This window comes from Dioscorea cayenensis, chromosome 2 (genome assembly GCF_009730915.1).
Source record: "Dioscorea cayenensis subsp. rotundata cultivar TDr96_F1 chromosome 2, TDr96_F1_v2_PseudoChromosome.rev07_lg8_w22 25.fasta, whole genome shotgun sequence".
In the NCBI taxonomy this organism is placed as follows: Eukaryota; Viridiplantae; Streptophyta; class Magnoliopsida; order Dioscoreales; family Dioscoreaceae; genus Dioscorea; species Dioscorea cayenensis.
The window spans coordinates 16,713,890-16,726,587 of NC_052472.1; the positions used below are offsets into that span (position 1 = coordinate 16,713,890).

General features: G+C 34.6%; 1 protein-coding gene across 1 annotated transcript; it reads right to left on the reverse strand.

Annotated features, from left to right (window-relative positions):
* Nucleotides 1-2,742: 2,742 nt before the first annotated feature.
* LOC120276832 lies at nucleotides 2,743-7,649 on the reverse strand. The gene is made up of 2 exons (XM_039283552.1): nucleotides 7,470-7,649; nucleotides 2,743-3,817 (listed from the first exon to the last, which is right to left on the reverse strand). Exon 2 carries the CDS (start codon nucleotides 3,735-3,737, stop codon nucleotides 2,955-2,957), a length of 783 nt encoding a protein of 260 aa, XP_039139486.1. The 5' UTR covers nucleotides 3,738-3,817; nucleotides 7,470-7,649; the 3' UTR covers nucleotides 2,743-2,954.
* Between the last annotated feature and the right edge of the window lie 5,049 nt (nucleotides 7,650-12,698).

The following is a 12,698-nucleotide window of genomic DNA, read 5'->3' on the forward strand; positions in this document are numbered from 1 at the left end:
CATCCATAGATCTGACGTGGTTGCCGGAAAAGACACAATCAGTGCTCCTTGCCATGTCTTCAGTCTCAGGTGGAGCCTCCATGTCAGCATTAAATAAAACCCTAACTCAAAGTTGGGTATCTTTTTTGACACAAAATGAAAATTAGTGACCGAAATGAAATAACTCCAAAAGTGGGTGACCGACAAAAAAATTTAATCCCATATCAAATTGGAGATTTCTATAATGCAGCATTATGCTTGCAGGTTAATCAAATTTGCATGATTCCAATAAAACCTGTGTTGATCTGACTATAGATTTCACAATTTTAAACATTCTATAATGAAAGAACCCTAGCAACCATCTATCATCCATATGTTGGAATACATTATATATATATAACAATACAACTATATCAATTCATTCAAATAATTTCATTCAAGCAGGCACAATAGTTGAATGATTTACAAAATTTCATTCAAGTCTAACATTATATTTACACCAGTAACTGTTAAAACTACATACATATTCAATTGTAAATAATATAGTCATACAAAACAACACAATCACAAGCACACTGAAGATCACAACAAGCACATCCAAAATTACAAAAAATGATAACAAACCCCAAAACCATAAGCAATGCTAGGAGGCCCACAAGATGGTCTTCCTTGTGTGACACCACCAACTGTAGGAGCCCCAAATCCTGGGGGAAGCCACACCCTTCTTCTTTTGCCAGTTTCTTCCTCTTTTGTCTTCTCATCAATCTTTTTATCTTTTCCTCCAGGTTTCATCGCATGCTACCTTCCATCGGCAGATGTGCTTTTATCTGCTTCTTGTGAGGTGGTATTATTAGTCCCCTCCTAATGTCTAGCTTTTTCCTCCTCATCAAATTCCCACCTTCAAGAATAGTATTAGTAGAGATACTTTCTTTAAACGTGGAAATTACCTGCCATGTGTGAAAGAAAGTAAGAACAGGTGTAAGGGTATAAGTGAAAGTGAAATCTGCAGCATTAAGAGATACTAACTTGTGATACAGGTTCCTGGGCGAACTCTTCATGCCTGTGCCTTCCTCTAACTCTTTGCCTTGCCTTGCATAATGCACCTAGAGCACACCCAATAATAATAATCCAGTGAGTCGTAATAACTATCACAAAATCTAGATAACTATCATAGAATCTAGATGTGGCTTATCTTAACTACGGGTTTATAAGATTTGGTGTTTTTATAACATAGAGATAAGTTGGTAATTATTTTAAAAAATTATTTTTTTTTAAATCACTATAAATTGAAACAAAAAAATTCAATCCGCGTATGTGAGATTATCTTTTAAGCTTTCATATGATAACCCTAGGAAAGTGCAATATTCGAATATAACAACATTAAAATCATCGCACATGCCACTAAAGTGTTAAATCATTACTGTTTTATTATTACATAAGTTTATATTATGTTATAGTGAAATTGTAGAAAAATAATGATGAAAAATAATATGTTTAAATCATATATTGGTGTTTGTGGAATTTGTGCAACATATGTAAGTTACCTTAATATCATTTTCATTTTTAAATTTTTTTATATTATGTTATTTCCAACAATTAGATTAGAGGGAAGCTTGTAGGCTAAATTGCCTAACTTCTTTTTTAAAATATGTATGCAAATTCTTGCAACATGGAACGTTTATATAGGATTAGACTTTGCCTTTTTTTTTGTGGCAAAGATGATAAATACCATTAAAAAGGTAGATATTACGGAGGTGCAATACAACTAATAAAAGGGAGGAAACATTGTTCCTTCCACATGAAATCTGCACCAAAACCAATAAATATCACCGATGAACAATTCTAACTAAGTAAATAATATTAATAAATAGTATTAAGGAAGTAAGATTTTGACCTCTCCCCCTTGCACTTGATTTATTCTTCAGTACAAATGTTATATAACAAAACAAGTGTTTCTATAGAATAATAATTGCAACTTTGAACTCTAATGAGTGCCTCCAATATGAGTTCAGCCATAGTAATTGGAAAAATCAGTTATATTCAAACCTATGTTTGCTGCAACAGAATAAACCAATATATAAATACATATATTTATAAACGTAAGTATGTATTTTTCAGAGTATTTAAAGTTGCAATTTTCTTTATTTTCAAATTTTGATAATTTTTATTCTATTTAATATCATAGGATTTTCAACACGCCTCGTTTGCATGCCTTCCCAGATGACTGGCAAACGTGTTACACTATAATAAATATCAGGGGGCCTATGGCTAAAAGTTAGTTCATTTTTCCATATATATATATATATATAACTCCAAATTCTGGGATCCATTTCTATAGACTTTTGAGACAATAGCAACAACATAAACAGAAAGAATCCTAAGAAAATGAAATAGATTTTTTTTAAAAGGATCATTTTCAATCAATGATATGAATTCAAGAAATATTGTCAGTTTAATTTGTATTAGCCTCTTTCATAATCCTCTTCTTATATTTCAAATATCATCAATTACCCAAATTCCTCAGCAAGTCTAGTTAGCTGTAACAAAACACACATGCACTACTATTCATAGACTACTGTGAACCATGATCATCTACCAAATTCATAACATCATTATGTATTGCTCTATTTCTCTTTGATTACAAAGTCTTTACTATCACATTCAATTATAACAATCCTTAATCTATCCAATCAGATACACAAACATAGTTTTAATTATTTGCATGCACTCACCTTTGATTGCAAACATGTAATTCATCAGAAATAGTATAAACAATAGTCTATTTCATTACCACAAAGTTGTAAATTATCTTCGATTCTGCAAATACATAAATATCTCACAATAGGAACACACTAAAAATTAAACTTGATCAAATTAGCAAACATAAATATAAGCAAAAGTACAAGACAACCCTGCAAACATTGTCTCCTGGGCCTAATTGATGCTCAAGATAATATTTTGAGACAAAGGTCAATTCACAGAGATACTGATTTCTCACGCTGCAATGTAGCACCAGAGTCATTTGGTGCTTGATCTTTCCCTGGCACACAAGATTTAGGTCTCCACTGCAGAGTTGTCCGCCTTCCCGGATAAATTGTCTTCTCATTATGATCAAATCTGCTTTGCTTCCCTCTGAAATTTTTCTGACCACTGTTTAATAGGTAGTGATCAGTCTTGAACACCGAGGTCATCTTTCTCGAATCAAAGCAACCCCTGCCATACTTTCCACCTGCTTGATTGTTACTGTTTCCATGACACCCTGATGTTTCATGCAAACCAGTGTTCCAGGCATTATCTCGCTCATTCCCCTGCCAACTATTCTTCACGCATGCATCACCCCGAGCATTACTTGTTCTCCATCTACTGCCGTAAGCACCATTCCTGCCCCTACTTGCAGAATTCCAAGAATTGGAAGACTTACCTTTCACATCGTAGCCATAACTACTTTCTGCAACATTCAATCCCCTTGGTTTGATTGTATTACCTATATCAAGAACATCAGATTTTGCATATAGTTGTTGATTGGTAAGACCTCTTCTGGCTGCAGCTTGTTTTTGCTCACAATAATCCAAATCTGCCACCAACTCTGGATCAATAAATAGATCATAGTCAACATCATCAATGTACGTATCCGGATCTGGTAAAGGAATATCGCATTGGTAGTTGTTAATCTTTGCCCACTGGCAGAAATTTGCATTCTGAAAAGCCTCTAATCCAGCTGAATCATCCCATTCTTGAACTTTTTTGTATGACGACATAAATCGATTGTCATGAGTTAGTTGCCACCATGTAATGGGGCATTCATAATTGAAGAACTGCTTCTCCCAAGGATAAACATCTGCACCACAAAAGCATGAAAAACAAAGTAGCCATGGCATTAAGAAGTACACATGGCTATCTAACTGTGTGCTTGGCCTATAGAGTGAAGCATATTAAACAAGAAATAATGCAATGCATAGCATTGAACTTGAAAGGAAAAGGAAGGGAACTTTCTCAAAATTATTGTCATTATTTGAGCTAGAAAAAGAAAAAAAACCAACATGTTAATTATAACACAAGAAAACAACTTTCTTTATAGTTCTCATTTGTTTTCCTCTTGAACCCCGCAATGTGTGCACGACTTAGTATGGATGCATTTCAAATGGCAAAAAATAACACAACAGAGAACAAACAAAGAGTAGATCACCAAACAAGACAAGATAATTTAAGGCATACACTAAAAAACTCTTAATTTTGCCACTCTGAAATGACAAATACTTCAAACTAATAAAAACTACCATCTATCATCACAAGGCAATAGTAGCAACCTAGTATGAAACAACCTCAAATAAGATAACACCTAAAGAGACAAAAGTTAACCTAGTATGCCACAAACTTCAAATAATAATTATATCATCCTGTGGCATGACCCTTAACTCCATGCAAGAGGCCTCACAGAGGAAACCTACAAGTCAGTGCACAGAGGCATAAAGTTTTTCATCCATACTTTCACCATATCTAGATAGCCAACATCTCTGATATGAAAAAAGCACCGTTCAACAGTTAACAACCAAGTCCATAGCCAAGACTTGAGAACAAACTTATAGAGACAGTTTGACAAATGTTAGAAAGCATCCATATAGTAAAACATAGATAAGCAAATAGAACATGTCAAAGACAGAAAAAAATCGGATGATCATCGATCGCAGACAATTAAACATAGAATTCACAGATCTCACCACTCTGAAAAATCTAAAAAACCTTCATAGTTTAGCCAAATAGATCTTAATCCCAGTATGCTTTCACATGTTCACAGTGCGTAATTGATGCCAACTTTGACTCATGGAGTACATTATGCGTTGTCCATAACAACTAAGTAACTCATCAATAAATCATATACCAAAAATCACACCCACACCATATTATAGAGATTTCTCAAACACCACAAACATAATAAATCAATGTTTTACATCTGCAAACCAAGTTCTTCCACACCTCATCCTGGATCTTTCTAATGCATATATGCAAAACAATCCTGAAGTAAACCCACCAAAATCAAAACAACAATCATTCACACTCCATCATCAACTCCATCAAACAACAACATAATCAAAACCCCAAATTTAGAATCAATAAAAACCAAATCAATATAAAAGAGGCAACTTCAACCAATTGAAATGTTCAAAATGATGAATATCAAGACTCATACACTACCATCAACTCCATCAACTCCATCAATCACCTATATAATTCCTAGTGATCACACAACAGTAAATCCTAAAAAACCATCAATTTGCTATGTAGATCAAATCTTCCAATCAAGAGAACAAAAGAGGTGATATATTGAAAGGTTTACCAAGATAAGGCGGTTCACTAAAATACTTGGGTGGTCTGGAGGATCCACTGGAAAACCCCCTAGACAAACCTCCTCCCCACTGTGCCATGCAAAAATGCTAGAGATAGAAAGCTCTTCGATTTCAGTGACACTGGAAAATGGATGAATTTTGGGAAAGGATAACGGGTATTTCAAGAATAGGAAAGTTAATGCATTTTCAACCCTATCTATATACATCACCGAAAATGCAATAACTTTCCTATTCCTGAAATACCCCATCTTTCCGGAATAAGAAAGCTATTGCATTTTCGGTGATGTATATATCTAGGGTTTTTGACTTGCCACCGCCTTATTAGAAATACCCCTTGTTTTAATTTTATTTTACTTGTCGCTGCTTGAGTTAGTTCTCCCAATGCAAGGTTGAGAATAGTATTTTTTGAACAAAAGACAAAAATATCTCTAAAAAGTACCATCAATGCATATAACATCTCATGAAATGTAGCATTATAAAGTAGACACTCATAAAAATGAGTCAAAAGAAATTCATTATAAAGGAAAGAGTTCAAAAGAGAGGAAGAGTATCACAATGAAATGAATTTTATTTCTTATAGTTTTATTCTAAGGGTATTATATAAAAAAGGTGGTTAAAAAAAAAGTAATCTTAAGTATAATGTAACCAATGGTTATACAACAAACCTAGGTCGCAACATCAAAAGTAGCAAGTAAACTAAAATTAAAGGAGGGAACCACAGGGTATCACTAGAAGATAATGGGATCAAGCAATTTCTTTTGAGGGTGGTAAGTTAAAGAACTATATAAAAATTATTCAAGTTTCCTTTGTTTTTAATTTGGGAAACTTACTTCTAAATTAAACCCCACCTTCCATTTAAAATGGCATAAATTTGGATTTAATTGGGTGTAGACAGTTTTAGTAGGTCACCTTTGCTCTTTATTAATGTTAAATAGTTCCAAATATTGCTGAGAGGAAATATGTGCAGGTATAAAGGATATAGCAAGTTATATATTACGATAAGAGGGGTGTATGAATTAATGCACATTACCAAGAACCTTTTCATTTAGTTGTGACCCTTCGAGAGAAGGGTGAATATGAATCGATGCATATTTACATTTTTCATCACGACTCTTTTGTGAATAGTTACGATGAGTCAAAATTTCCATTTTCAAACAACCATCCACTATCTAAGATTACATAGGTGTAGAATGTCAAAAGTCATATTGCTTTTTTTACATTTGTTGTATCAATTATCGCAAGTATTTTCAGCTACACAAAAGGATCCTTGAGGTTGTTGCATGTAGATCTCATGGCTTTGTTGTATCATGGTAGTAGTTTGCTGTAAACCCTTAAGTAAATTGTTCATAGTGAGAACAATTAACACCTTAAAGGCAATTAATTGCAAATCACAAAGTTGGCACATTTTATTTATTCCCAAAGATCTCTTTTGTTACTTAAAAAATTAATGCATCCTAAAATGAACAAGGTTTAATTTGATAATAAGGATACCTAAATTACTGAAAAATGAAAACAATTTTGTCATTATTGATTTTTTTTTTAATCCTTATACCAATAATTTCTTTTCGAATGAATATAAGAGAATAGTTTAGAAACCAAAAAGTACATTTATGCCTGAAGTAAATATTTGGCCAAGACAAGAACTATGTATTCATATGAATTCTGTAATTTTCTAGTTTTCTAAATTTAATTGTAAAACTAGTGCATATCACTGAAGTCCTACGCTTTCTTCAACATGACATGTTTTCCAAGTTAAATCAATATTCAATTTTCAAAGAATCATTTTGTTGATAAGCATACAAAAGACTCTTTGATACTTAGCAAATTGCTCTAGAGTCACATGAACAGAATTTTTTTTTCCTCACATCAAAGCAGAATTGAAGATTCGCATGTTAATTCTCAATAATTTGTCAATTAATTCACAAATGGTTAAAAATCCTAAAAATTTACATATTCAAAGAAAAAAATATACACTAAATAGATATAAAATCCCCAAACACAATCACCATAAAAAACAAAACTTTTTTATAATTTAAATAACAAAAATTCATCAATATCTCCAAACCCCTCACCACCAACAAAAATTTCAGATTAAAGTAGAAAATACAATGCGATTAAACATAACTAGGGTTTCAAAACACTTGCCTTTAGATCAGTTATCTTTCACACAGCGCCAGACAAAACCGAGAGAATCCAAAGCGGCGGCGGGGGTGTAATCGGGGATTATAATGGAGTAAGAGTAGTGCTTTATAGAATCTCGGGCCAGCGAGCAAGAACAATAAAGAGAAGAAGAGGAGGTCATTGGAAGACATGGATGTGTGGGAAGCGGAGGTGCCGACAGAAAGAAGGTGCCAAGGCTTTTTTTATAGAAATCTTTTGCCGTCCATTCTTGCCTCGGGATCAGTTTCACAATATATATATATATATATATATATATATATATATATTTATATGTATTTAACGGTTTTTTTTAAAACACCCGCATTTTTGTAAATAATTACAGAAATACATATTTCAGTAATTAATTAAAAAATACAATATTTTTAAAAAAGCCGTATTTAGCATGGATAAGTTATGTCGGTGAACAATGTGTATGTGAGTAAATTAAATTGCTATATATAATTTTTCCCAAAATTTTTATGAATATATTTTTTTATTTCAATATTTTTTAATTGGACACGTCATGTTAAAAACGTACACAAATATAAATAAAATTTTCAACATATCTATGCCCTCATCTTGTGTAAAATGAGGTTTGAATCCATCTCCTCCACAAAAGACAAACATTCTACTGAGGGAATCTTGTGCTTTGGACCAATAAGTTGTTGGTATTTTTTTAAGTAGAATACCCTATTTTGGTCCCCTGTAATTTATTCAATCTCACCCATTTAGTCCCTCTATTATAATTTGGCCTGAAAAAATCCCTCTATTATTTAAATTGGCCCAATGTAGTCCCTCACCCCAATGCCTGTCTCATTTTCCATTCATCCTTGCTGACGTGGTGGCTGGTTTATCATTAAAATATTATTAAAAAAATGGTTTCTTTAATCTAATCATAAGTTTTTAAGAAGACGGGTTCGGTATGATCTTTGTAGGATCCAAACCCGGTAAGAGAACAAAGTCGGACCCAGACTCTCTCCAGACTGACATACCCCACCAGTGCCACCGTCTTCTCCGGTAAGCTACCTCACCAACCGCCGCCCGTCCATCACTGGCCACCGTCGGTTCTCTACTCCATCAACCACCGTCCACGTGTCGCTGGACAACATCTTAGTTTCGCCTCTACTCCACCTTTGCAACCATTAGAGTGTTGTTGCAGATCCTCCACCATGTCCATTCAAAGAACTGGAGTGCAAACTCGATCTAGCAACCTTTGGCCCCATAAGTAATTAATTAAGCTCAGTTTCATCTGATTCGAAGTCATCAACAAGATTTGTGAACATCCATTGTAGTTTGGTTTTTAATCCATGGATGTTTTGATTGAGCTCAAACATCTAATTGGTTTACAATATGTTATTAACATTTTGATCAGTAAAATTGAAAGTTTATGTAAAAAGAATTCAATTAGACATCAAAATTCAATTTCAATTATGACATATAATCTGCAGCATGATCTGCTACAAAATCACACTAAATTCTAGTAATTTTAAGCTGCCACAAAATCACACTATAATCTGCAACATGATCTTAATGAAGCAACAAAATCACAACAACAAAATCACACTAAATACAATCAATAAAATTGAAAGTTTATGTAAACAGAATTCAATTAGACATCAAAATTCAATTTTAATTATGACATATAATCTGCAGCAGGATATGTGCAGCATGATCTGCTACAAAATGACACTAAATTCAAATAATTTTAAGCTGCCACAAAAATCACACTAAATACAATTTTAAGATGGAACATATAATTGCACTCAATCAACATGGCAATGAGAGCAATATAACTCAGTCAAGAATTGGAAATATATAGTCCATTGAATTCTTCAAATTCAGTTAGGAACATTCAGCATTACATAACTGTTTGCATTCTGGTAGCATCTGCTACAATAGATATCAAAATTAGCAGCAATTCTGTTATGAATACTGCATAAACCCAAAAAACATGTAGCATCAGATACAACAGATATCAAAATTACATCAAGTTCACAATTATTTTAGTTAAGCTATCTCTTTTGTTGAAGCAGATGTCCTGCTCTGCTATGTTAACAATTATGGGATCTCCATTGATGTACTGGTTTGTTGGTTTCCTCCAACCTGATTTTACCCTACCCTAGACCTCCAATTCCTTCTATCCTGGCCATTACAAACACCAATTATATTAATAACCCTAGAAAAGATAAAATTAAAAAAATGACAATCTCAAAATGATTAACAAGATTACCATTAATTCAGATGCAGTAACAAATGAAGAGAAATTTGGGGGTTCCCTTCCAATAATCAGTCCACCATTGTATCTACTCTACATCATATGAAAAGTTTATTTTAGCCTTCTGAAACATCAGTTCATGATATGTAATCCAAAGATGATATTCATTCCTTACTCTTAAGATTGTTGTTGAAGCAAGACTTGCAGCATGTGTTTTTTTAGGCCTTTTGGTTGTGCCTCTTTTTTCCTGTAGTTTGTCCTGTTGTACCTGCCATGTCACTAGGTTTACCCTGTTTTAACATACAAGGTTAGAACATGGCCAGCAAATTAAATTGGAGTAAAGAAAAAATATTCCAGAACAGCTTACCAATGTGTTACATCTCTTTGGACATGTAGTCTTGTTATGGCCTTCAACATGGCAATAACCACATTTAAATACCCTGCCTTTCCTAGACACAATTGACTTGCCATTGCTTTTACCCTCAAGAGGCTCTCTTATCCTTTTCTTAGCTGGTCGACCAGGCATTCTTTTTACCAATGGAGGTTGGACTGGTCCTTCTTCACTTATAGGCCAATAATCTCTGCCCTTCAATGAATTAACAGCAAATCCATATGCCTTTAGGTAAGTCTCTTTTCTATACTAGTGAGACACATAATTAATGGGATCTGCCCCTTGGAAAGCAATAGTTGCTAGTGCATGTTGGCAGGGGATGCCTATTTTACCCCATTTACCACAAGAGCAAGTATTATCTGCTAACATGACAACATAAGCCTCCCTTTCATGCACCATCAGATTGTCCCAAAACACCTCATGTCTTTCATCCCCATTCCACTCCACCTGCCACTTAGCCACTTTTTTTCCTTTCATTTTCAATCTTAGCTACAATATTAGGCCCTAATTCTCTACCCCACTTGCTAGCATAGTCTCTTTTGACTACTATTCTTGTCATGACATATTGTCTTATATCTTCAAGCATAGAAATAATTGGTTTGCTCCTAGGATCCAATATTACTCCATTAAAGGTTTCAGACATGTTGTTGTCAATGACCTCACATTTAACTAAATCATTAAAGTAAGCCATGCACCAACCTTGAATAGGCCATTTCTCAAGTAATTTCTTCATAGCACTTTCTCCTCCTTTCATCTTACTCAATTGGTCTAAATTTTTCTTCACCTCAGCCTGGCTTGTAGACTGATTGCTTCCCCACAAGTGTACGGGATCGCCAAGTAATACCTTGTGTGAAGACACGAGGATCGTATTCCACGGGGCTAAAGATCTCCTATTACTCCTTTTGGAGCTATTATCTAGCCTAAAATCTCAAGTGAGGAAATTTACTCTACTAGGTGCAATTAAAACTAAAACAAGATTATCAACAAATTAGAGAGAACAAGCAATAAGCAAGCAAGAAACTCAATGTAATGCAAAGGCTTATGGATGAGGATCCCCTTGAGGGGTTATCATGAAACATGGATGATGAATAAAAGATGCAAGGATAAAATGGACCATGAGATTCTAAGATTAGAACAACCCCAATTTCTCGGTGATTGAACCCTAATCCCATACGACTATATATAGGAATTTCTTCCAAATCCACATTCCTACGATTGCATTAAATACGAGGAAATCTCACTTAGGAGTAAGCCTACTCTTCTTCATCTTAAACCTACATGGAGGGCTACCAAACACCCGATTTCTCGGCGTGATGATACAAGTATCCCCTTCTAATCCATTCATGATCTAATACATGCGAGCAAGTCACATCTACATGCATCACTCATAAAAGAGCTACGGATTTCTCCTTAGTGTAGCACTTAGCATGAAAACAATGGATTAAATCTCAAAATTACCCAATCATGGAATTAACAAGTAATCATCCAAAATACATGATAAAACCCCCAAGGTTCACTAACACCCGGTGGCCTTGGGGGTCTAGTGTGTCATCATCCCACAACAAGCAATATAATCAAGTGAAACACAAAAGAAAAGCATAAGTGACACTCCCTAGATGAAATGGTGGAGGAGGAGATAGAATATATGCTGAATGACACTTCCCCTGCCAAAGGAATGCCGAATGATGCTTCCTCTAGCCGTGGGTCTCCTTCCTTCAAATCGTGGTAGATCTCCCCTTGAATGGTGTTGCCTTTTTGCCTTGAGAGTCTTGGACCTTGTCCTTGAATGATCTCCTAGTTTCCTTGCCCTTCTTCTCCTTCCCAAGGTCGCCCAAAGCCTCTCAAGTGGTCTCCCAAAATAAGCCTAGCAAAAAGCCCCTTGTTCTGCCCTAAAAGTCAGTATTTATACCCCCTGACATACGGGTCGTATAGGGATTGTATGGGGGTCATATAACACTCAAAAACCCTAGATTCGCGTTTCATACGGGGTGCATACGGCCTCCATACGGCTCCGTATATTGGGTAGTGTGGAAATCTGGGCAGACAACTCCAAATCATTCCGCTGCTACGGTGCATACAACCCCCATACTGGGTAGTATGGGGGTGGTATGAAATTCCTGTTTTCTTGTCTTTTCGCCTAAATGATATCTTCTTGTTCTCCATGGCTTCCTTATGCCCTACAAAATAAATAGTAGATGATTAAATGCAAAACGGGCATCAAACCTCACAAAATACATGCAAAGTGAATATGATATATATATGAAAATACCTACATTTAGACACTTATCATAGACCTTGCAATATTCCAGAATTGAAGATGCAACTCCTTACCTTGAAATTTTTTTCCCCATCTTGCATAGATGTGTCTTGCACACATCCTATGCTCAATAAATGGAAGAAGATTATTCACTACATTTATTAGGCCCTGCAATGAAGAAATTAAACAAATTAAAATGTATCAGTCATCAAATAAATTAAGCTATGCTAGTGTGTGTTTTATACTTTCTGCATATCACTAATGATAGACCATCCCAAGCCTTCTCCCATACTTATATCTGACTTCAAGTTATTAATAAACCAGGACCAGGATTCACTTGTTTCCTTTTGT